Here is a 27,159-nt window from a genome sequence, read left to right as displayed (position 1 = left end):
AATTCGAAGCGCAAATCGTACACGGCAATAACAACGCCGCTATAAAGCATTCTAAGCTAACTAGTTTGCCACTTGAGCCACCGGACGCAATTTCGCGGCGATTTAATGGTGGACCGGCCTATTCGACGACGGTATCCCCACTCTGTTCCACGGGGCTTGCACCCCATTAAGCAACACCCCTGGGTACAAGGGTGAGAAATGATCGGCCGCTAATGCTAATGAATATCAGCTCGTCGTGTCACAGAGGGTTGTTCGGGAGTTTAGGACTCCCCTGGCCCCCTCCCCTCATCACCCCCCCCCCCACCAATCTCGATCCTGCGGCACTTTCGAGATGCCGGTCTCCCCCCGGGTGTTGCGAGGGGTCGTGGTCGCTTTTAAGAAAATTGCTGACAGAGGGGGATGACCCAGTGTTTCCTCTAATTAGCTAAAATTACACGATTTCCCCGGGACGCAGATGCGCGTCGCTGCCCGTCGTCACCCCCTTCGTTTTTGCGGCCGTGGACCCGTGGCGGCCGGATCAGCTGACATATTCCGAACTTAATTAACGAGGAATCTTTTGATCCTTAAACCACCCCTCTAGCTGCTGTTTGGGAAACGCGATAGAAATCAGGTCGCAATTCTTAAACCGTCCCGACGCCCTCCCGTCCCACCGCTCACCCCCCTCCTCGCCACGCTTAATACCCCACGTCACGAAATGGGGGTGTGGACCCCCAACGTTTCTGGCAACCCTCGACGAGATAAAGACGCGCGATCGAGGGTTGATCAAGCTCCCGGGAAGGGATTGTTTGAAGAGAATCGACTACTACTTACCTGCTTGTGCATCTCCACCGTGATACCGTAAGACATCTCGTAGTACTGGAACAAACGAGAAGAGTAGAGCAGGATTTAGCGGGAGACGAACGTGCAGTAACGTGCACACTTAACTGGAATTATAACCTATATTATACTGGTTTTACGGCTCTTAGTATACAGGTTAGGACTTAACTCTCGAGCATCCGCGCGCGAGGACCCGGAGCACGCGCATTGTTTGACTCGTGAAGATGTATTAGGTCGGGCCAAATGTTTCTTTCGCAACGTGTACGCATAATGTTGTTAAGTCGTGCGAGCATATCGTTCAGTTACAAGTAGACTGCGGATTATATGTATATTTATGACAGAAATGGGTAAGCACAATTTAAAGCAGTGGACATACTAAAAAGATTTAAGAGCACCAACGTATTGGTTTTAGCTTAATAAAATAATTAAAAGAAGAAAGAAATTTTTATTTCGCTCTTGCGTCCACTTGCGTATACTTTTTATGTTGCATAAAGATTCGCAGTCTAGTTATAAGAAAAGTGGCATAAGTCGAAAAAAGGAGATTTTACAGGAAAGCCATTTGAAAATTATCTAAAATCGCCAATTTTTTTATATAACCAACTTAGAAATGTAAAATGATTTGTTGTTATCTAGATACTGGGTGAATTGTCATGCACATTGGTAGCAAACCAATGAGAATAATTTAAAAAATTTTTTATTTGTGTCACTTTTCTTACGAATGAACGACATACAGCGAGGAGCAAAATTGAACCAATAAATTCAAAAATTCCAAAAAAATTTTCCGAAAAATCGTTATTTCTGAATTTATTTAAAGCGTACCAAAAATGTCAAGGAGCACGTGTTTTTACATTTATTTTTCCAACCGAAAACTTTACCAGTTACACTATTTTATTCCTGACTCAATTTTGCATCCAGAATACTAACAAGAAAATATATTTAATATATTTTATATATTTTTATATAAAAATATATTTTTCTGTAAAACAGAACACAGATTATCACAGATTGTTAAAAAAGAAATGCTTGTGGAACACCTATCAAGGGAGGATCCTGGAATCAATTATTAAAATTGATGCGAATTTTAGAAATTTTTTATTAAAAAAAGTATTTAATTTTTGCATACAATTAATAGCTCGATTATTTAGAACAGCAGATTTACGGCAAAAGTGAGTAGGTGAAAAAGAAGAAACATCAAATGAATTCAATATTAGTGGTCATTATTCGTGGCCCCTCATAGGGTATACCCCGCGGTAGTGGGGATAATTCCGCGACGTTTATCATCCAGACCTTGGCGACATATACAGAGAAATCACTGAACTGTTTATAAAAGAAACCTTTTAGGGGTTTCGAATTGGACAAAATCTGATTATTAATTCGAATTCCAAATTCCACAAAAATTGCGATATTTTTATTAAATTGAACTGAGGTATCTTCGAGAATAATTTTGTCCGCGTTTCGAACCACAACGGCGTCGCCTCGTTTTGTGCGAGAGACAGGAAACCCCCTCGGTAGAAAACTTCGAATAAATACAACAAGCTTCCCCGTAAATCTTGACGAAACGAGAACCGCTGCGCCGCTGTTCAACCCCCCCCCCCTCCCCCGGCCCTCTCGTCCTGAGCTTCCTTTCACTCTTCTGGTCGCTGCTGCGAGAGCAATCCATGGAAGAAAGGATCATTAGAACTCTGTCCCGCGAATAATCAACCCACCAATTTGGCCGTGCTAGAATAATATTAAATTCCCATTGAAACGAAACTTTCAGACCGGGGAAAGATTTCAATTGGACGGAACGTTCGCGCCCGAGAATTTTTCACAATCGACTCCGCGGACGTTTATCTTCGACTTTGCCCCGACAATTACGAGTACCGCGAGTTCTCCGTGTCGCTTCCCCGACCCACCCCCTCGAGACGAAGGTGAAGATCGTCTATCGGCGACGGAATAAATTTCTGTATATTTTTGTATCGAGCCGCCGCGTCCGCCGTCTGGGTTCGCAAGACAAAACTACCGGTTCCTTTCTTTCTGTCGCGCGCGCGAACTTCTCGCCTATCGATGAATGTTAATAGGGAACGTTTAATTTCAAAGTATAAGGAGGGCGAGCAAGCGAGAAAACGACCGCTTAGAAGCACGATCGGCCCGGGACGGAGGAGGATCTCTCTCTCTCTCTCTCTCTCTCTCTCTCTCCCTCTCTCTCCCCGTGCCACCAACGCTTCCAATTGGGTTAACTACATACAATTCGTGGGCACAGTCCGCCGATCGTAAATTGGTTAGTATCCGAACTCGCTCGCGGTACCAACCGCTACGTTCTAGAACGCGTTGCCTACAGATACGATGATTCCGAGAGCAGTGTTATAACGCGGTCGTAAAAGTGTCCGTCGGGCGAAGGAAGCCGGAATGGCAACGGGCGAACGTACTCGCGCTAACATTCCCGACGCTATAGGCACACTTTCGGTCCGAAACGACTTTCACATGCCAAACCACTTCAAATTTTCTGTAAAGCTAGAAGGGGGGTCAGTTTGGCGGACCAAGTCCGATAAAAATTTTAGAAAAATTGCACTTAGTCGGAATCGCGATAAAAAAGATAGTAAGGGTTGCTTTTTACCTTATTATTGACATTTGTTATTTGGTGTTTATGATTTGCTTTATTATTTACATTTATTATTCATCTTACTATTTATTTTTTATCATGATCTTTTACCAATTTCAGTGTTTTCTCGATATATGTCCACAAGACGGGTCTACCCTGGGACATATATCGAACATGTAGCGAAGGTCGAGTGGTCTCGGTCGCCGAGGAGTGTAAACATTGTAAAGAAAGCTCCACTCGAGCTTTTGGGCCCCTCACGGGGTATACTTGGCGGCAGTGGGGATAGTTCTGGGACTTTTATCGGCTAGATATTTGGGACATATATCGTGTAAAGATTGTACTTACTTTATGCACGAGATACCCATTATTTACTTTTCCCCCACACCAAACGACTTCAAATTTTCTGTATTGCTAGAAGGGATAGTTTAGCGGACCAAGTACGATAAAAATTTTGGAAAAATTGCACTTGGTCGGCATCTGGTACTGGTCTAGTACCTTTTGTTTCTAATGTAACAGTTGTACATTTAATTCAATCGCCAGAGACTAAGTAATTAAAAGACGATATTTATACGCCGGATCAAAACAGACCTAACCACCGCCATCGGAGAAATTTTAGATCTGAACGCTGTCCTTAAAACGCGATGAAAGAAATAATTCTAAGAATGCACTTGTAAAATAGGATCAGTTGTAATCGATAGACAATATCGTTGCAATAGTAAACGATCGAAAATGTGTACATGAGAATAACCAGGACTAATACCAAAAAGTAAAAACTAATTATCACATTGTAAACCCGTCATTTGATACCGTACAGCGATTGTTCGCAACATTTCTTCGTGCAACAAACAGTTGAAAAGTAATTTAATGTGACCGAGTTAGGTGACTCACCCTGTATATCTAGTTTCTCGACGATAATCACATTATCTGTCTTATAAATGAATTCACGTCTAATTACGCGCTTACTTAGCAGCGGAATGCGATCGCTCCGCTAAAGGAATTAGAGTCCCCGCTCGTTTAAATTAAATTAGGTATTATTTTTCGCAACGCTTATTGCTCGCCAACGATAACTGTTATCTTTCAAGATAATTGTTTTTCGAAAGTCCACCGAGAAAAGAGATTAAAAGAATTTAGTATTAACATACTGTTCAAAACTTATTCAAATTATTAAAGAGAAATATTCCAATGCAGCACTTTTGAAATTAAAAATTTTGCACAAAGAGACCACAGTCTTATTATTTTTACGCATTCTGTTTAAAAAGTTGAAGGTGATCTTCGTATCTCGATAAAAAGGCAAAGTAAGAAAAAACAGATTACAGAACTGTACGTCCCTATGGAAACGATGCAACATTTGTCTGAACAACTTTTTCGTAGAACAAATAGCTCACTGTATACAGCTGAATAACCAGATTGTTTGCAAGTGGACGCGTAGAGGACATGTAAAGGTCAACTCCGTTTTTTTTTTCAAATGTAATGATATATTTTTCTATGTACTATCTGATGGGGCACTTTAGGACGCATACAGTGACCTACAGACTCGAGGTCATTCCAGATTGTTGAAGACCAAGCGCGACAGAAAATATTTTACTTTGAGTTGACCTTCGTATGTCCTCCACGCGTCCAGCTACAAAAGAAATTGATCGAGATTATTTTCTTCAGTTTACAGTACCAAATCGGAAACAATACGCGCTGTCTTCTCGAGTCTCGGAGTGTACGATCGAACTACCTTTCGCGGAAAGGTGGGGGGAAGCGGCGGCGGGAAAGAGGTAAAGAGTGGGAAAGGAGCAAAGCGAGCGTGTGTTCTTGGTAAGCTCTGGAAGCGAGTCCCCGTTTCCCGCAGCCGGGCGTCATTGTCATCGCGGTCTGATCGTGATTATCGAGTGCATTATTAACTTGGTATATTTCCGTGGCCGATGCTATCGATCTCGGCGTGGTGTCTGTCGGTCGGTCGTGTGTGCTTTAGCCCGACGAGAGAGAGAAGCCAACCCCCCAAAGCCATTCGTCCCGGAACGAGCGGCTAAAGGCGGACACGCAGTGCTAAGCGACAGCCACTAACCGATTTACGATCGCGCAAGCGCGCTCGCCAATCGTATGATCCGATGCACTTTACCGGAACACAGCCTGGATCGAACAACCCGTTCCGGATTGGACCCGGCTGCCGGCTATTCCTTTCTCCTGGCGTCGCTCGGCTTACCTGTGTCCTCTCGCTACCTGGGATTATCACTTTTGACTTATCGAGCCGGCGTCGCTTACGAATCCTCCGACTAATTTCCTGCCCGAACTAACTCGTTTACTACCCTGTGTAATCCCCTCCACGGGGAAAAACATTATTCCGCTTTATTCACTTAAACCCAAAACCGTCTAATTTCGAGTTCTCTGCCCCCGCGCATGAATTTATGGCTTCGAACGATGCGGTAAGCGTCCGCTCGACTAAATCTCGACGAAATTTTTTCATTTTTGCTGGTCACGGGGGTCAGCGGCGGATCTGGGCACGGGCTTCGTGGGTTGCAACCCAGGGCTCCCTTCGCGATAAAAAAAAATAAAAACAATTTCAATTAGAAACTGAGGAACAAATAAATTATATATTTTTGGTAATTCAGTTCGTTTGGGTTAATTGGTCAGGCTCCCGAACAGTGTCAGCCCAGGGCCCCAAAACTCACGGTCCGCCGCTGAGCCTATACCTCGCAATCACAGGCGCCGAAATATTACGTCGTTACCGCAGTGCGGTCTCAAAACTCTGAATTTCACGATTCACACCTTAGGAAAATATTTGTTTACTCTGTTTTGTACTTTAAATCAAAGCTACTTATGTTTATGCATTGATATACAGGGTGGTCCATTAGCACATCTCTGCTGTTTTCGAAAATATGGAAAAATGTCGCTAATAAAAGTTTTTCTGTATAAAGAGGACTACGATACGGGAATAACAGTTTTTTTTTAGGTGAAAACGTTCCGGAGATTTCGAGGACACTTCCATTTTTTGAAATAGAAATACATTTTTGCTATGCACTAGTCGACGCAGCTCGAAAAGGCCTGTTATATCGGAAAATTGATAATTTAAGAGACATTTCAACTTTAATTTTGAAAATAGCCGAAACGTGAAGTGGTCACTCCGTACCGTTAAAAAAAATGTTTGGAACAAAAGTTGGCCAGTAATAATAATAATAAGCAGTAAAACAAATTGACAAACAAAGATCAAAAATTGACAAATAAAGATCACTTCAATTTTTTTAGCAGCTCTTTAAAAAAATATTAGGGGTCTTAGGTCGAAAACGGATTAGTTTAGAATTGATTAATTTTCCGGCGACTCCCGCGAGAGCTCGAAAACTGTACACGCGTCGATCAGTCTCGGCGCGAAGAAACGCGAGAATGGTATCCTCGAGGAGACCCAAATGAGACAACGGTATCGGCGGAATCGTCCAAGAACAATCGCGTCTCGCTATCGGATCGATCTGGGAAAAATAAATAGGGAGGAAAATAAAAGGGAAATAGAATCGCATTACAGTCGAGCTATCGATGTCAGCCTTAAATTGCGCGTCATCGATATCCTGGCAGGGGAGTTAATTTGATGCACGACGTAATAAAATGCTTCTCGGCCGCATCGCGGATCGTATATTGGTTCGCTGGAAAGTCCCCGAAACAAGAAGAAAAGAGTTCGCCGGGCCAAGTCGATAATCGGATGAAGAGAAACTCCCTCTCTCTCTTTTCCTCTTGCTCTCTCTCTCTCTCTCTCTCTCTCTCTCTCTCTCTCTCTCTCTCCGGTTCTTTCTCTTTTTCTCTCGAAGCCGGCAGAAGGGTCGTATCGATCCTCATCTGGCAACCTTTCCTCCTTTTCTATTTTCACGTGGTTCGGAACCCAATAATAGGGGTTGTACCGATAATTTCACCCCCTCCGGTTATTCGATATGGATCTTTTAGTAGCGGGCCTTTGCTGGGGCGATTGAGCCGCCCACTCTCTTTCCCAGTCGTCTCCCACTTTATCTTCCCCGTGTTTCTCTACCCTATATTCCGTATCCCTTTTCCTGACTCATTGCTCCGCACTTTGTTCCAGCTTGTCGCTCGCTCCCATTTCCCTTTGTGCCCCGTCCCCTACTCATCCTTTCGAATGTTTTCACGAGGGCTCGCACCTACCCGCCGCGAGTGCAATTAACGGATAATTAATCAGCCGGAGTCGATCGTGGCGGCCACGAGGATCGTCGCCTCTAGGGGGAGGGGGGAGGACCGAGATGTTATCTTTGCAGACGACAATGAAGTAGATAAAGCGTCGACGAAGAACTCTGTCGTACCCTGGCATGATTGATACAACGGACGATCCTCGGTTTTGTAAGACGTATTCAGATTTCACCTGGTTTCCGCGTTTTCTTCGCGCGATCACATTTTCAACGTTTTTAACGCTGCCTAAAACCGCGCGCAATAGTTTCGAGAAGTCGATAACGGGCTTAAACCTCCAACGGCGATGACCGGGTTCATTTTGACCCACAGTATCAGACTCGCCATTCAATTACTTATTGTCAGTTTCAACGGAGAAACGATTATGGGCTCTAACCATCCAACGACGAACGCCAGGTCCACTTTGACCCACAGTATCAAACTCGCTATTCAATTACTCATTGTTGGTTTCAACGGAGAAGTGAATAATGGGCTCTAACCCTCTAACGGCGAAGCTCGGGTCTACTTTGACCCACAGTATCAACTTTGCTATTCAATTACTCACTTTAAACAGAAAAGTGGATAATGGGCTCTAACACTCAACGACGAAGCCTGGGTCCACCTTGACCCACAGTCGAACTCGCTATTCAATTGCTCAGTTACCGGTGGGTTAGTTAAATGAACATGCATTAGGGCCAATACAAAGATGTGGGTGTCCATAAGAAGTAACTTCAAAAGTATGTTTTAAAAGATTGATAAATACAGCAGTGAATGGTCCTGAACATGGTGGCCGGGAAATTGTAGTACAACTGAGCGGGGCTGATTCTACGTGTAAAAAAAAACGAGAAAAAGGAATAAGATTTTTTCGTTTCACGGCTCGTTTTCGAGAAAATCAAGTTTGAAGTGGGGTTCGCGTGCTCCAGTATACGCAGCAAGTAGAATTGGTTGGTCATGGTCAGACGCGTCGGTCGATTCCTATCCAATAGCACGTGTATTCGCGTAGAAGCTTTGGATGAGAAAACGTTATACCGAAATCGTTCCTGATTTTTTTATGTAGAATCGCCTCCTGCGCCTTTTGTACTACCATTTCCAGCCCACCCTGTATAGTTGCAAGTAGACTCCGGGTTTCATGCAATAATTACTCTACTGATCTCAAAAGTGCCGCGATGTAGAAATGCTTGTTATGTTAAACCTTTCCTGCAATAAATAAAAGCGAACGCCTTACTATGACGGTAATGGTGTCTTGCAAATGTTTAAATTGAAATATCTCCTACACTATTAACTTTCCGACATAAGTGGGTTAATACTTTTTCACAAGTAATGTCGAGCTGTATCCATTGATGCTTTAAAAACACATCGTTTCATTTAAAAAACTAGATTGACCTTCATATGACCTTGACGCGTTTTCGAGGAGGATCGTTTCAAAATTCATCGCGTTTGTTCCAAGTGTGTTCGAGCACATGTACTTCAGACGCAGCATAGAAGCGAAATCGATAGGTGGCGTAAGAGTCGGAAGTCACGAAGCCGTCGCGCGTCGCGTCGTGTCGCGTCGAACGTTTACGGGCCGCGACGCTCTCGTAACGTTAAGAAAATTGAATAGCGGGAGACACGGAAGCGGTGCTCCGGACGAAACGAAGAAAGAGGAAAACGGTTAAATTCGCGAGAATAGTTAACCCCATGGACGCTGGCCGGTCCGCGTTATGAAACTTCGTAAACGCCGGTGAAAAGAGAACGGAACACGGGGACCGGGGGAGGAGAGGACGTGGGGTGGGCGGAGGGGGAAAAAAAGAAGGGAGGAACGAGAACACTAAATTGCTCGGTGGAAAACTTCAAAGGTGGAAATAAAATCTGTAAAAAGAAGCTGACGGGGAACGCAACCGGGGGGAAAAAACGAAAACAAGAAGTAATCAAGAAACGTACCCGGAGGATGTGGGTTATGTTTAATTTGTTACGCCGCACAGAAACGAAACAGAGATAAAGAGAAGGTGTGAGAGGGAGAAGGAAATCGCGAGAAGGGTAATCGTGAGGTCTGGCTTTTCAAAGGGTAAAAAACGTGCCGCGCCACCGAGACCATTTCCCATGTAGAATATTTTTCGCGTCTTTCCGGCCTCGCGTTTTATCGATACGAATCGTTCCGTTTTCATAATGGGAATCGAATCAATTTCTTATCGACTTAACGACTACGCTTTTTTCTCTCCCTCTCCCTCTCTCTCTCTCTCTCTCTCTCCCTCTCTCTCTCTCTATTTCTCTCTGTTTCTTTCTTCCCAGCAGTATTAAATAAAATCAAGGGGACGAGATCCAAATCGAACCGTAGGATCTCGTTGCCGCATACTTCCTCCAGAATTAATTCCACTGAAGTTCGATTCGCGATAAAAATAGGGCAACGTGAACAAAGACAAGGGGAAATATCGTAGCGTGTCGTTACCGAAAGTTGAACAGTTATTGTTAGTCTTTCGATTCGCAGAACACATACTTTCAAAAATTTAACTTTGATTGCAAAATAATCTTGTGATCAGAACTGGATAAAATATTATTTCAAGCAGCGAATAGCTATTTAGCGGGTCTTTACGCAAAATAAAAATTGCTTCTGTCAATTGCAATTCACGGGAATTTAATAGTCTGAGGAATACATAGCATTTTAGTTTATACAATGTAACTTTGATTGCAAAATGGTCTTGTCAAATAGTCTCCCTGGATTGATTTGCATACGTCATAAATCCTTGCATTAATTCCCTTATCAATGAACTTTCATTCCCCAGAAACATTTTCAATATTACTTAAGATATAAAGTTCAATTATGTTATTGAATCCTGTAAATGATTAAAAGAAAACTATTTTATTTGTCAAAATTTCGTTTCCTATTTCATTTGAACTGTAGAATAACGATTATTTGAAAAATGGTATTTAAAATATTTACGATATTAATTTTACACAGCTTGTAATTGGCCCTCAAATGACTAAATGGAATTTTACGGATAACAGAGCGTTCATGGGGATACTTATTTCCATGTTTTCTTCGTAAAGGCTAATGACGTTAATGCGACCCAAAAGTAGGGTCACCGAACGTCCCCCATCGCGCCTGTTGCTTCACATAAGTACATCATTTCCCTGCTACTTCGAAACCGAATTTTACTTTTCATAAGCAATTTTTAATTTTCACCATATTTTTATGCACAGTTCGCTCCTAAAAAGATCCAACCAAAAAATTCGAAACCATTGTTCATTCCTATAGATAACCCACGAAACATTTCAAGCAAACATGGCTTACACGAATTTCCGTAAACTAATATAATTGAAATTATTATTTACTATTTTATAATTAAAATTATTTATTTACCATTTGTCACTATTATTTATCTCCATTATCTCATGTCACAAAATAATTTCATACTAGGAAGTTTCATAATATGCAAAATTAGCGCTAACATTAACAAATATTATATAAATAACGGCTATTAAGTTTAAATTATCTATATCACACAATAAGCATAAAATATTGGATAAAAAGTTTCATAGCCTTCGGTTTGAATAACCTCCATCACGAGGAATGCTGATACTAAATTTTTTAAAGCTTCTGGCGGAATGTCACTCAATGCATTTTTTAAAGCCGTTGTCAATTTTAATTTTGCATACCGTTCGTGTTTCGGCATTTTCCGATCAAGTTCGTCCCACAAACGCTCAATATAGTTTAAGTCGAAACTCTGTGGTGGTTAACAAAACAGTGATATATAATTCTGTTTAATAAATTTGTTAAGAATCTTCGCCGTGTACTTAGGGCCGTGATCGCGATGAAACCTCTCTGCTTGCACACCTCTCACTTTTAATGAAAATAAATATTCTTCTCTTTTTTTATCATTTAATTTCACATGATAAAATTTGAAACTATAGCCTTTTAAAGTATATGGACTATCACCAGAAAAAAGATAAGTTGTTCCAATCACAACTCTTTTTTTTTATCATTTAATGTCACATAATAAAATTTGAAACCATATTTTTGTAAAGTATAGTGACTTCTCTGTATATGTCCCAAAGGGCTGCGGGGTATACGCCGTGAGGGGCCTCGAAGTTCGAGAGACGTCGACCTATGATTGTAAACATAACACAGCTCGGGTACGTCTCCCGGACGATACACGACGCTGGCAAGACCCGTGTTGATGACATATATCGTGAGCTCACTGTACATGGACTATTACAAGGAAAGGATAAATTGTTCTAATCACAACTGTTTCTTTTTTAGCATTTAATTTCATATAATAAAATTTGAAACTATAACTTTTTAAAGTATATGAACTATTACAAGAACAAGATAAACTGTTCGAATCGCAACGAAAACAAAGTTGTTACTGGCTCCGAATGCAGAAGCGTCTCTATTACGTTCGCCCTACGTCGTTCTATCGTGCGCGAGTACAATGCCATCCGCATCGCGCATATTTCACGATCGAGCAATCCGAAGGCCCAGGTCCGCGTCAAGATCTCCCGGCGCGATTTCGTCAGTTTGCGCAACGTTCGACCGCTTTTCCGCACGAGGCGAGCCGTATTTTCGCCATCCTGCGACGAGAGCCCGTTTGTATTACATTCTGGTCGGGCGTCGCGGATCGATGTTTCGGAACCGGTCGGAGCAGGAGGCGCCGGTTATCGAAAAATCCTCGAAAGTGTAACGAATCGACGCCTTGCTCGAAGGGGTTGTTTCGGGGAAAGGGGGTGGCGGGAACGTGACGCGAGGTGATGATCCGTGCTGAAGTTTACAAAAGAATGGAACTCGACGTCGACGACTCTAAGGAACTGGGGGGACGAAGCGAAGACGTAAAGGGAGGTCGGCGAAGCAACGTAGAGAAGTCGGCGAAGTACAATCGCACACAGCTGCGTGCGTGTGTGTGTGTGTGTGTGTGTGTATGTGGGAAGGAGGAAAAAATATTGAAGCGGCGCACGGATTTACGCGGCACGTTACCCTAATGAAAATCGCGGAGGATGAATTGTAGGAGGGGCGGGAAAGGTGGCTGGTTGAAATACACAGGGGTGGAATTAGAATATCAGAGACACGCTCGTGGAGGTCTATACATACGTTACACCAACACTCGGCCCCGGTCGAACTGCACGTATATAATACTTGTCGGTAGTTGACAAACCCTCGACATCAATTTCTCTCTCTGTCTCTAATTCCCCCCTACCCCTTCGTCATCCACCCCCCTGGTTCCACCCCCTGGCCCCGGCCACCCTTCCCGCGTCGCTTCTCTGCTCTCTTCCATCCCCGTCGTCGTCGTCGTCTTTCCCTTTCTCGTTCTCTCACTCTCTCTCTCTTCGTTTACTTTGGAGATATCGATTACCGGCTCAACTCCTCCTCCTCCCGACCCCTCCGTCAACCCCTCTGTCACCTCTTCTCCCAGCTTCCCCAACCCCCTTATCCCGAGCGCCACCCACCGACCGACGGCTCCCACCCCGAAAGCCCCAACCACTCGGCCCAGCTTGCTGCTTGGTTGCTTGCACGGTGTCACATCGGTGTAGCAGTTTACAGAGATGGTACAGTTCGCGACAATTACGATCAAACGTACAGTTAACATCGGCGCAGGATCTCGCGAGCCCGGAACACAGCAGGGGTTGAAGAGGCGAGGGGAGAACGGGCGGGGGGAGGGCGGGGGCGGCAACAGCGGTCGGGATTGCGATGGAAGCCGTATCGCGTGTAACTGTTCCGACCGGTTCGGATCGATGATCGCGACGCTGTGTATCATCTTTTTTTTCCCGCTTCTTCTGGCTCTTCTTCGTTATTTCGCTTCCTTCTCTGTCGCCGCGCCGGGGCAAATGACAACGTCACCGGGACGTGTAGAACGGAGCGGGTCGAGCTTATAGGCGATCACGTGGCACGGTGACGTTCGCTTTTCACCCTCGCTCTTTCTTTTCTCTCTCTCTCTCTCTCTCTCTCTCTCTCTCGGTCTCTTTGGACCTCTATTCGATTGCACACTTTGCACAATGCCGGGAGAACGGAGACCGCGAATCGCTTTGTGTTGTTTTAAGTTTCGAGATGGTTCGAGGACAATTAGGTTCAAAGGGCTAGGGAATCGCGTCGGAGTCGCGAAAACGGGTAAGAGAGCAGAAAGCCATAGGGTTGAAACGATGGGACTCGGTGGGATAATGAAGTAAAGATTCGGTGTACGACCACTAGTGCTTCTTCGTCTCTCCCGCGAATTGAATGCTTGTTTGGCGATGTTTCGAGTGCGTGTTCCGTCGCGTACCGCTTCATCACGCTCGTTCCGTGGACACAATGGCCGAAATAAAATCAGGCTACGCCTGGTTTATGGCGCGCAAACCAATACAGCCGTTTTTTGAGGAAATAAACTTCCGTGATCCATTATTATTTGTCGCTTTCGAATCTTTGCTTGCCCTCGGCAGGCACTTGCACGTCGTAAACATGAATCTCCAAAGGGTATGGAGTCCGGGCCCAACGGTCCAGGTACACCGTGAGCCTTGCGACGATTCCGTCGCATTGCTAAATCCAGCCACGCGACGGCTAACCCCTCCATAGCGGCACTAGTCTGCACGGAGTCCACTTAGGACACACGGATAGGTCAGTACCAAAATAACATGTATTTGGCCAACTTCGTTAGCCAATCAACCCGTTAGCTAATTTCCCGTATGGGGAAATTCCACGAGTATAGTTGATTGTCACACAACAGTCACAACAACAGTCTTTACACATTTTTCATCACAACAACAGTCTCCACAAGGCAGTCATCACACGACAACAGTCTGCACACAACAAACACACAACACACATCACAAAACAACAGTCTTCACACAATCTTCATCACAACAAATGACTGTATTTTTCTGTATCTCTTGTGCCCTAACTGTTTGAAGACGATTGGAACCGAACTAGATTGGCAGATTTGGGGAGTTGTGCCAGAGTTGAGAAGATGATTACAAGATCACAAGGTTGTAGATATAAAATGACGAAAGTCATAGGATTAATGGAATAACAATTCCAAAAGCGATGACTGTACTGTTACGCATCTCTTGTGTCTTGTGCCTTAATTGTTGGTTTGAAGACGTTTCGAGCCGAACTAAATTGGCAGATTTGGGGAATTGTGCTAGAGTTGAGAAGATGATTACAAGATCACAAGGTTGTAGATATAAAATGATGAAAGTCATAGGATTAATGGAATAACAATTCCAAAAGCGATGACTGTACTGTTACGCATCTCTCGTGCCATGTGCCTTAACTGTTGGTTTGAAGACGTTTGGAGCGAAACTAGATTGGCAGATTTGGAAATTTGTGCCAGAGTTGAAAAGGTGATTAGAAGACCACAAGGTTGTAGATATGAAACGATGAAAGTCATAGTATTAATGGAAAAACAATTCCAAAAGCGATGACTGTATTCTTTCGCATCTCTTGTGCCTTGTGCCCTAACTGTTGGTTTGAAGTCGTTTGGGGTAGAACTAGAATGGCAGATTTGGAGAATTGCGTCAAAATTGTAAATCTGATTAAGAGGCCAAAAGGCCGTGGGTATCAAATGATGAAAGTCACAGTAATGGTAAAAATCAATTCTAAAAGCGATGACAGTGACTTATGCTTTGTGCCTTAACTGTTAGTTTGAAAACATTTGAAACGGAACTAGATTGACAGATTTGGGGAGTTGCGCCACAGAGAATGATGGGAGTCATAGTAATAATGGAGTAACAATTGCAAAAACGGTGGCTGTATTCTTTAATATCGGGTGTGGTTTGGAGGAGTTTGGATTAGAACGAGATTGGAAGAGTTGGGCGATTTCGTCAGAATTACAAAACTGATTAAGAGATCAGGAGGCCGCAAGTATGAAACGATATTTATCGTCATAGTGGAATAACAATTCTAAATGCGACGATTCTATTCTTTCGTTTTTCCCGTGTATCGATTCCAACCCATACCCGACGAGAGAGACGAGTTGTCTTTCGAGACAAAAACCACGAAGATGCACAGAGCTTTCGAATATAACATCGATACACGCCAATATCTCAAAGCGACGTGCTGTATCGGCGAATTCCAACGAACCGCATCGGTGTGGTTCACTTTTTCCGTTGTCTCGTATGTCCTGATGAAAGTAACGTCTATATCGAGCTTCTTCAAATAAAAGCATCACAAATTTAACCGTTGGGGATGTGATCCTGGAGACATTATAAATATATGGAACTCGGAACACTCTAATTTTTAGAACTACGAATAGTTTATCACGAAATAAACATGAAATCGAGTTGATTCTTATTCAGAATAGAAGGTTTAAATTACAAAGTGGAAACTGGAATGTTCATTCTACCACCGACTTTTGTGACAAATTTAACATATAAGTAAAATAGGACTGGAAACTGAGGCAATATTTTTTAAACAAATGAATTTCTTCGATCAAATTCGAATACGTCTTTACTTATAAACAGGACAGTTTTAAGAGTTTTTCGGGTCGCAGATTATGATTCTAGTATTTTTTTTTTATTAGAATAAGAAACTACCCTTAAAAACTACCCTGGGATGCTTCATGCTATGGAAACAAGGCTTTGCTAGTTGATTTAAAACGTAATTTTAAGCATATAATGTCATATAAACATGACCTCAAAATTCGACAGTTAGCAATTTATTACGAATAAAAGTTAAGATTTTCGCCTAGTACGAGTCTGCGATGACTGTCCCGCCGCGTTGCATTGTAACGAATATTTCCTGTTCCCGGTTTAATAAATATTTAATAAAGTACCGTTGAGGGGAGTTGAGGGGACTTGAGGGAGAGGGGAGAAATAAAATGGTCGTCCCGGCAAAATACTTCGGAACCCACGTTAATGCCGTACTTTAATATAGGTAAGTCCAAGTTAAGCTCCTTACGGATGACGATACGATTAGTACGGTTGGTTGAGCTAATTGCCTTCGCGCTGATGGGAACCGAATCGAAGAGCCAGCAATATGAGCGGGAACAATATCGATCGTTTTTCTTCGCATCCCCCGGTCCGGAGGGCTGTTGCGATAAAGATTAACGAATTCAATGACGAGCCTATGACACAGTCGCTCGCACAGATCGATTCCTCGACTATGATTACAATGTAAACAGGGGGATTCGTGGGATGGGGCGTGCGCGCGCGCGCGACCACGCGTCGTTTTTCTTTTTTCGAGCGCCGCGGAACAATACAGGTAACCCCTCGAATGACACGATGTGTTTGTGTTACACGGGGATCCGTATCGCAGTCAAAAGCCCAATGGCCCTTGTAAAACAGAGTGCTCCTGTCACGCTCGGTTTCGATAAACACTTTCTTCATAATTGTTAACATGTTGACCTGTCGGATTTTTCGGTCATTTACGACGTTCGTATAAACACAATTCTACCCTACACTGTTTTCCACGTTTTCAAACAATATTCTCCACAGGTTGTGACAGAATACAGTGTTTACTCGATATATGTCCAAAACACGGGTCTAGCCAGGATCTTATATCGGCTAGGAGATACTGTTCTTTGATCCACGCCGGACATAGAAAAGAGCAATAGTGAAAATAGGAAGTAATGCAATATAAGCGAGTTTTATTGGTCTCCTGGTCTCACACAGATATATTAGACCCGTATCATGTTACACTCCTCGACGGCCGAGGTCTCCTGAGTCAGAGTAAATAAATTCACAGATATTTTCAGTTCCGTTTTCTCAGAATAAAATTCTTGGACAAGAGGTTCGCTCTAACAATTGGGGTTGTTGCTGGCATTAAAAAGTACTCGGACAATTAAGGGTTGATTCGCACAGCTCATTTATTCATATACAATCGCCACGAGTCAAGCATCGACAATTATAAAGTATCCGGTATACTATATCTTTTTTTAACCCTTAGTTGGTATCGTTGGGTCTTTGACAAAAAAAGATTTTGCTCAAATATCATCGTACCAACTGAGGGCTAAAGAATCGAACAAACTTTGTTGGTACCATAAGTATCAAAGTAGCATAATAGGTACCGTAAGTGGCTACTGTTTTGGAACAGGTTACAGTCTTCTCATCTTGTGACAATTAACGATTTACGAATTTCCCCGATCTGCGCCATAGTCGCCAGATTAGGACAAGTGTCCCCATTCTACCTTTCCCTTCTACCGCGCTGTTCCCCCCACGGCCCGATCACGTGATGCACCTCGTCTCTGTCGTGTCTGCGTCACAATGTCATGTGACTGACCCGGTACTGTAAGGGCGAGGGTAACTTTTTCCCCTTAATCCGTGCTATCCCTCTCATCTGGCAACTATGGCTGGAATCATAGTTGCCAGATCAAGACTTGTGTCCCCCCTCTATCTTCCCCTTCTACCGCGCTATTCCCCCACGTTTCCGCCACGGCCCGGTCACGTGACACGTGTCTGTGTCACCATGTCACGTGACTAACACGGTACTAGAAGGGCGAGGATAACTTTTCCCCTTAGTCCGTGCTACCCCTCTCATCTGGCAACTATGGCTGGAATCATAGTTGCCAGATCAAGACTTGTGTCCCTACTCTACCTTCCCCTTCCGCCGCGCTATTCCCCCACGCATCCATCACGGCCCGGTCACGTGACGCGCCTCGTCTCTGTCGTGTCTGTATCACAATGTCACGTGACTGACCCGGTATTGGAAAGAAGAGGGTAACTTTTTCCCCTCATCTGGCGACTATAATCCGCACAACCGTTGTGCCTTGTCGGGCACAGGTAGACACGGGAGCGAGATGAAGAAGATTTAAGTACGAGCTTAGAAAATGCCTTACCATGAAGTAATGCCTCTGTATCTCGGTCTTCTCGCTGGCCAGCTTCTCGCATTCGATCTTCAGTCTGAAAAGTGAAAAGCGATTGAGGACGGAACGAATCAGACATGCGTTAAAGCGGAGACGGCGCAATTGCATGCACGTGTAGATACGTTCTCCGCGTGCATATACACGGTGGTGTTCATCTTTTCGGATCTCGTGTCTCCGTCGACGGGTTTCAGGTCATTGAAATAAACTGGCCGCGCACGATTCCGAGCTCTCCTCAAATACGCGAAACCTGAACACGCGAGACCATCATTTCCGTTTGACGATACTTCTCGTTCTCCCGTTTCGGTACGCACGGATAATTAAACGCATTTAATTAAATTACAGTATTGATAGGCCGCGCAAATTACAACATTCATGTCGGGGCAATCGCAAAAGATTGATTTCGTCCAATTTTAATTGCTACCGCGCAGCCATGCAAACGACCGCTGTTATTTTATCGAGGTCTATCCGCAAACGTGTTCGCGCAACTCCGAAAAGAAACGGCTCGGAATATTATTTCTTCCGACAGGATCGTCGGAAAATTTAATTTCCTGCGTAAACGTAATTCGCGGAGTCGATCGCTTTGTTTGAACTACACTGTAATAGATGGCAAAATAATCATTAATTGAAACACACGCTTGGACGGTACGCGTAGCGAGTGAAACGTGAAACGGCCAATATTTCGATGGATTCAAAGTTTTTCCGAGGTGAGAATCTAGGAAATTCGAAAATCATGGACTTTGTTGGTCCGTCAGATGATGGCTAGGCAAAGTGTTTACGTTCTCACTCGAATATTAATTCCCCCCTATCACTCGCATTGTTGATATTGGCGATGACCAGGAACGACAGCGGTCGTATCGAGACCGAGTGAAATGGAACGATGACTTCAAAGGCCTTAGAGACTATGCTAATACTGGGAAATTTTGACGGCGGCTGAAGTTGTGTGAGAGAGTCGCTAGAGTACTCTAGCGGACCCTTAGACGCTGGGAGTCGCTAGGTAAGACTTGTTCCCCCACTCTAATTTCCCCTTCTGCCGCGCGCTGTTTCCCCACTCTAATTTCCCCTTCTACCGCGCCCTGCTCCCCACGCTTCCACCACAGCCCGGTCACGTGACGCGTTCCGTTTCTGCCTTGTCTATGTCACAACTTTTCCCCCTAAATTCGAGCCCCCCGTCTCCTCATCTGGCGACTATGGCTGGGATCATAGTCGCCAGATCAAGACATATTCCCCCACTCTAACTTCCCCCTTCCGCCGTGCTATTCCCCCCACGCTTCCGCCACGGCACGGTCACGTGACGCCGTACTAACAGGGTGGGGGTACTTTTTCCCCTAAGTTCGTGCTCCTTCCCCTCATCTGACGACTATGGTTGGGTTATCAGAAGGCGGTTGAGAACGGACACAGAGTGTTTTCACCTAACTCGAGCATCTAAAATATCTCGCTTGTTTTTTTTTTAATAGAAGAAAATTTCAGAGAAAAATTTGTTCAAGGTTATATTTTTTGAGATTTCAACGTCATCGAAGTTTTGTCAAATGGAATGATATATTTTTATTATCGCTATATGATAGCCGAGGTCAAGACGAATACAACGACCTGTAATATTATGACCTTTACGTGACCTTGAGTTTGTTATCACCAACGACTCCACACAATACATTTACTCTCCATAGAAGCTGGTGCTCAACTTGTCGAAGTCATTTCGGGTTTTCCATGATTAGAAAAAGTAGCTTCGTCGGTAAAGAGAACGTCACAAAAGAAATGTTCATTTGATTGTATTTGCTGCAATGTCCATGTACAAAAAGCAACACGATTCTTAAAGTCGTTGCCATGAAGCTTCTGGTGTAAGGAAATATGGTATGGATGAAATTTATGACGTTGCAATATTCGGCACACACTTGCTTCGTAAATGCCTAAAGAACGTCCAATTTTTCGGCAACTTGTAGTAGGATCAATATTGACTGTAGCCAATGCAAAAGTTTCGTCATCTTCTCCAGTAGCACATCTTGATCGTTTTCTGTTTAGTGATTTAATACTCCCTGTTTTACAAAACAATCGAACTATGCGATCAAAACTTTGTCCAGAAGGATGATTTCTCTCAGGGTATCTTTCTGCGTATAGTCGAGATGCTTGTACTGAGTTACTTTTTGCCTCACCATAAACTAAAATCATTTCTATCTTTTCTGCATCACTGTGCACCATCGTTTCAGAGAAGTAACGTTATCTTCCACAATCGAATAAATCCCGATGAATTTCTTAAACGTACTGGTTAGAGTCACCGAAAGAAAAGAATTTGTATCAGTGTTTACAATTTATTGTAAGCGTGTTTACATTAGTCAAGGTTGAAGAACATTTCTTGAAACCCTAGGCGGATCATGTCATCGTTATTTCACTATTTACATCAAATGCCCTACTTTTATGGATTTTTCATACTCAAGGTCACGTGGAGGTCATAATATTACAGGTCATATAGCGATATTATATTACAGGTCTCAGCTATCATATAGCGATAATAAAAATATATCATTCCATTTAGAAAAACTTCGATGACCTTGAAATCTCAAAAAATATAACCTTGAACAAATTTTTTTGCCTATCATAATATCTGCCCCTCGGAATCAACTAATGTTTTCCTCTGACATTTTTTTCTATCATAAAAAATCGAGTTAGGTGAAACACCATGTATATAGGGATCGGTGACGGATCAGGTACTAGCGGAAAAGGTGTTGACTATTTGTCCATCTGGTGGCGAGTGTGGGAAGTAACCGCCACAAAATCATACTATATTTTACTCGCTCTTCGGCCAATAGCGACAATGCGTGGGAGATAGGATAGGACACCCTATTAATTGAAGTAATTCGGAAAAAGGTATATAATTTTTAAAGGGTGTGCACTTAATGTTGTCCCCTACTGTATATTCGTATTGTTCCATCAATAAAAGTCAGCAAAAATTGCCAGGAAATAATAGTTTTTGTAATTTTTCCCGTAAAATTGTTTGTTAAATGTTCGACGCTACGTTCTACGACTACAAAGTTCTTTACCTTAAAGTTTGTTTGTTTCGATGCACTCACACGATTAATGTTTTCTTTTTCTACAAATGTCCACCGATTCGTCGACTTACTCCTAGAACGGATGACTACTATTTTTCTCACACCCTGTACACGCGTGCAGACGGAGGCAAGCACAGGAAGCAAGAAGACGTCTGCGTTCTCCTTTGAGACTCGCAACATCTTGCATTTGTAGGAAAAGAGCGAGCGAGCGCGCGCGCGCGGCGCGGTCTGTCTCTGGAAGTAAGATCGAGTTCTCCGGCGAAAAAGCTGAAGGAATAAAAAGGAATGAGATTATGGCGGGCGCGCCATGAGCGAAGAGGGGAAACGTATCAGGAGGTGTACAGTATTTCGGTAAATACGCCCGTGCCACGAGTCACATTAATCCTGAAAAATTACGCGGAAAGTATCGCCGGGGAATAAAGATGGCTGCCGAAGTTATTACACGAGGTATTCTCATTCGGTCTAAATTAAACCCTCTTTTAACGTCTCTTGACTAACCACTCTGTGCGCGAGTAACCGAAACTCAAAATACACCGGCAGAAACGACCGGCCAGCTGGTTACTCTTGATACAGCGGAAAAGTTCACAGGGAAGTAACATCGAGTTTTCGTTTCTGAAACGCGAATATTATTAATGTTTGCGATACGTTACGCATTGATATGTGCGAATTTTAATCTGTTACCTGACCTGTAACATGTGCAAAGTGCATAAACTATTTCAAAGGACATACTGAGTACTTTGGTGCTCATAGTGATAATTTTTAAATGATCGTTTTTTATTGCTTTGTAAAAATAGTAGGTCTGTGTTTACTATGTAGAAGCTTCTGTTTTTGAATCAATAGATCTAGATTCCTTTATTAAAATTATGATCATAGTTTATTACAAATAATAATCATTTTTATAAATATATCTACAAAATGAAAAACTTGTATTGTTATTTAAAGACTAATAAGATGTTCAATTACAAGATTATTATGTTAACGACAAATTGATATAAAAATTTTGGTAGCCTATTCATTTGTGATTTTTATGGGTTTATTGATTCGAAGAATATTAACATTTTTTAAAATTATTGTAGTTGTTGGAAGATATACAGGGTGAGCCAGGAAACGATTATAGTGTTGTCAACTGTTTCTTTTCAGGAGTTTTCAAGGTCACCTTGAATTTTTTGCACATAAACCTATAGTTTTTCCGCACGTATCTTTCAGTGGACATTAAGACGACTTCGTTAGATTATTCATCTGCATTAAAATTGACGATAACCTGTAGCCTGTAAAAGTATTTTTTAGTAGAACGCTTTATAACATTTGCATTCTAAAATCGGACATTTCATATGCAACAACCAAATCCATGAACAACTTGGTTTACGTTCATCTAGATAGTTTTTGCGCTTGGACTGATAATCTCGTAAGAAAAGAATCCGCGACGTTGGACCGCTTTCATAATTGCCGGCACAATTAAACAATTAGGCCAAGGGAGGAAGAATTAGTGTTGAGAGCGCTCTCCGCAAACTACCACCGAAACTCGTTGTTAAACTACCACCGGACAGAAATATCTTGACCACGAGCGTTGCCAGGTTAGAGTGTAACAGCGGCGTTAACAGCGATGCGCAAATTCGGCCCGTCCACCTAACGGTTTCAACGGTATCGCGGCGCGCAAGATAATTAATGATACGTAAACGCAGACATTTGTACACACGGTCCTATTTCGACGCGCACTCGAAAGTGAGCGTCGTTCCAATAACGCTAACCGTTACAGCATCGGCTGCATCTGGATACAACTTGCCACAACAGCAATTGATAATCGTCCGACCGATAATCAATTACCATAAGTCGACATTATCCCGTCGACGTCACCGTCGCTTTACGGCTGTTTCTTTCCTCGTCGCACGCAAATCATCCGTTTTTACGCGACCGTCTCAGGCAAGCTCCTTGCTGCCCGTAAACACTCATCAATCTATCGCTAGTTACGAATCGGCTGCATGTTAAATCACCGGGTGATAAACATTCGTCTGACAATCGGTGCGCAATCCAATCATCGAGACACTGTCTACCTTAAGATCTAGGACTCCGTAGATTCGCGATAAGGTAGAGTGACCAGGTTATCGACAAAAATAGGCGAAAAATGGTTTTGCGTGCCTGAACTTCTCGTCCTTATATGAGAATATTTTTCGCTGGGAAAGGGCTCATTTAAAAGAGGAAGGTTCAATCTAGCGCGTGCTGGCCATGAGCTGACGAGATTATGCGAATATTTGGTAATATAAGCGTTAGAAATAGGCCAAAAATTGACGATGTGCATGCCGTGGAATCCCAGCATTTTTATGTCATTGCACGAGTTTTCTGGATGAAATCGAGAGTAGCGCGCGCTAGAAAATATCTCTGGCTACAAATTGAGCTATATTTTGTCTTGATTCTCTGCGAAATAAAGCCAAAAACTTGAAGCGCGTTTCTGGCATCAGAATTCATAATATCGATAATACAGAGCAAAAAATGTGACAAGTTTAGTCACAGACTTAAGACCCGTCGGATCAAAACCAAGACGGATCTTAAGTCAGTGGCTGAAGGCTGTGAACGGAAATTATACAGCACTTACCGACCTGCTGGCTCTACAAGAATCACGTGACTACCCTTGGCTCTTAACCTGTTAACCGGGGTATTCCCTTTTTAATTACGCAGCATATAACGGGCGCGAACTCTTTCACTAGGACGTGTAAATACGTCATGCCCGGAGGATGTAATTTCATATTATTATCTTTTTTTATTTATGCTTAAAATAAATGAAAAGACTATGAAATATATATTTTTTCGTTTGTTTATATATAAAGCACAAAGGAAAATACAAAATTACAAAGAAATAGAAAGTGACGTATTCATATGTCCTACCCGTACCCGATATTGTTTACGTTTGACGTATTTATACGTCCCGCTCGGTTAACAGTTTAACAATCGAAAACCTCGGGTGCTAAAACCGGATAAGTCCACATTTCAAAAATTTTTCAAAAACTTCAATGTAGAACTGCACTTGCAGCAGCAAACATTTTCGATAAGTATTTAGAAAAGGGTCCCCATCATGACCTTGAAATATATTCTCAAGGTCATATGTGCAGGGCAACCGTCATGTTGAAAAAAAATTGTTACGATACTTACCGAATTAGTCTTAATATCCACTAAAAGATAGGTGTAAAAAATTGATGGCTTTATTTATAAAAGGTCATGGTGACCTTAAAAATTCCTTGAAAAAAAGAGTTGACAAAAAAATCTATAGCCGGATAAGAGGGTCGAAAGTCCCCCAAAAAAATTGATTTTTGGTCATACTTTTCGATTGGCCTCCCAAAGAAACCCCTCTGTGACAAGTTTCAAGTCGGCACCCCTACCGCAAGGGTAGTTACATGGTGAACTTGGTTTTAGCGAATTATGCTCTATTTCTTCCGTTCCGCTTGACAGAAAATTACGAAATAATTCATAAACATTCCACCTAATAGCAGACAGGGCTGTGATTTTTGTCAGCATTGTTGGTTGTAAAATGAATTTTTTATGGTTTTAATGGGAATAAACAGAAAATCATTACGGCAGATAATAATATCAACGATCAAGAATACCGTTGAAGTGTGACATTTCGCCAAAAAATACATCTATTAAATATTAAAATATCTGATATATTTTATACATCAAATGTAATAAATTTTTATGAGACAAGCAGTGCGTGTATACACTTTTTCTCGTAACAGTGTCTCATAGTTGCGACGCGGGTTGTATAACAGTTTGAAACCGTTCTTTTCAGAACCTTCTCAACCCCTGTTAAGAAGTAGGGTATAGTGGGGGTTAAAAGTGCAGCGGGTAAGAAGTCCCGACTTGAATATTTTTGTTTATTTATGGTCGGCTGAAGTTTGCCATGTACTGTAGGCAGTGATGGGGGATACTGAAAGAAATCATAGCAACGATAGTTGCACATATACAGGGTGGTCCACTTAAAACAGGTCACCTGAATAACTCGCTTGCTTTTGAACATTGAAGAAGATGCATCAGACCAAACTTACTTGGTATCGAGGGGCTCATAATCTGATGTTACTCATTTTTCTATAGATGGAGGCGTCAAGGAGACACGAAGGTCAACTCTGTTTTTTAAAACGGAACGGTAAAGTTTTTTATTTACATTCTTATAGTATGTTTCAAGAAGACAAATACAGTGACCTGCAGATGATAGATGATTCGAGATCACTAAAGGTCAACTGTAACAGAAAATAAATTGTCTCAAAAACAAGCAAAGCAGTTCAAAAACAAGCGAGTTATTTGGGTGACCTGCTTTAAATGCCCCACCCCGTATACAATTTATACGAGTCTAGAAAGCACATTGTTCAAATTTTTGTTACAATTTTTCCAAAATTTCCATCGTATATCGGCTGGTAAACTAATCCATCCAGCTTGGCAGAGTAACTGAAGTCGTTTGGTCGATTTATAGAAAAGTTATTCTAATTTAGAGTGTGTGCCGTCAATTACGAGACAGGCTGTATCTCGCAAGTAACAGTGGCACGATACGGGGCCAGTCGAACGCTCCTCGATTTAAGCAACAGCTCGCGGTGCCACGAGTCTATCGGTAGGTGTATAGAGTATGAGGGTACGGAGTACAGAGAATCGATCGATCGGCGACGGTTAACGGACAACGGTTGCCCGACTCGGAGACGAATAGCGAGAGTCAACCTTTATCCAATCCCCGTCGACTTTCACTCGTCGCCTCGTTACTCGCGTTCGCGAAAACCGTTCGATCCGACCGCCGCGCGACGAGACGATGCGACGCGTTATTAGGAGAGCCCGGGAGAGTCAGTCGAGCAAACAATTCGAACTTTCCACTCCGGCTAAGAGAGTTCGAAGCGATCGGGGGCGCGCGCGCGCGCTCGCGCTCACCTTTAACAGGAGGACGAGCGAGCAAGCAACAACCGCCGCGAAACATCGAATGAAAAGACGATGGGGGCGGGGGGGTGTGGGGAGGATGGGAAGAACACCAAAGCCGGGGAGGGGGGACATGGGAGGGGAAACGGAAGCGAGGAAACGGGAGAAGACAGATCCCGGGAAACATCGGCGTCAATAATCGTGTATCTTCAAGAAACCAGAGGGCGGGAGGGGATGAATAGAAAGGGAGGTACGATCGCGAAAAGAAAAACAAAGAAGGAGCGAGGAGGACCGGTAATGCGAGTCGAAGAAAGGAGAAAAGACTCACGAGTGGTTCTGTTGCTGGATGAAATTGAATTCCTCTTTGATCCTCTCGCAAGTGTCAGCCACCGTGAATTTCAACCCTCCCGCAGCCCCGCCGCTTCCTCCGCCACCCTGCAACAAAAAATATATATATATGTATATCGGCGAGGAAATAAATTGAGTAATTTGGTGATAATGAGTCGACTCTCTTAAATCCATCTTTTTGTTGTTTCACGTTGTAACTACTCATTTTCGTTATAAGTCCATCGAATCCGCAGTCTAGTTATGATAGTACAACCAAAGATAGTGTATATCGGTATAATGTTATACTAATGTTATTCCATTTGAAGAAGTACAGATGACCTTGACATCTCTGAAAAATGACATTGAGGAAAATAACCTCACTACCGCATGTGCTTCGTGAAATATTACAATATTGTCTTTAGCACTCTTCCCATAAAATTATTAATAACTAAGGTTCTTATTTAAATGCCCCACCCTGTATATCCTTAACAAGAAAAATACAGCGTTACTAGTGGTGCTAATTAACTATGATTTATAAATTAGGTCCAACCTAGGTTCCAGAAGTAATCTGTGCAATTAGCACTACACCTCTGCAGTTTGTACTGCAACGGTTAAATTACAT

At 42.8% G+C, this 27,159-nt stretch overlaps 2 protein-coding genes across 6 annotated transcripts in view; one reads left to right on the top strand and one right to left on the bottom strand.

The window, feature by feature from the left end:
* Gro (TLE family member transcriptional corepressor groucho) overlaps positions 1–27,159 on the bottom strand; it is a 170,306-nt gene that overhangs the window by 100,764 nt on the left and 42,383 nt on the right. For all 5 annotated transcript variants that reach the window (XM_076787618.1, XM_076787622.1, XM_076787623.1 and 2 more), the window contains exons 3-5: positions 26,539–26,645; positions 18,259–18,322; positions 811–855 (exon numbers count right to left, since the gene is read on the bottom strand). In XM_076787618.1, the coding sequence (XP_076643733.1) occupies positions 811–855; positions 18,259–18,322; positions 26,539–26,645 (216 nt within the window). The remainder of the gene's footprint in view (positions 1–810; positions 856–18,258; positions 18,323–26,538; positions 26,646–27,159) is intronic.
* The window catches only part of LOC143354002 (uncharacterized), a 156,135-nt gene that overhangs the window by 128,531 nt on the left and 445 nt on the right, over positions 1–27,159 (top strand). The gene's annotated exons all lie outside the window — the stretch shown is intronic.

Source organism: Halictus rubicundus, chromosome 5 (genome assembly GCF_050948215.1).
Source record: "Halictus rubicundus isolate RS-2024b chromosome 5, iyHalRubi1_principal, whole genome shotgun sequence".
Lineage (NCBI taxonomy): Eukaryota > Metazoa > Arthropoda > Insecta > Hymenoptera > Halictidae > Halictus > Halictus rubicundus.
The sequence above is the reverse complement of the archived record's forward strand: the minus strand, read 5'-3'. Positions and strand labels throughout refer to the sequence as shown.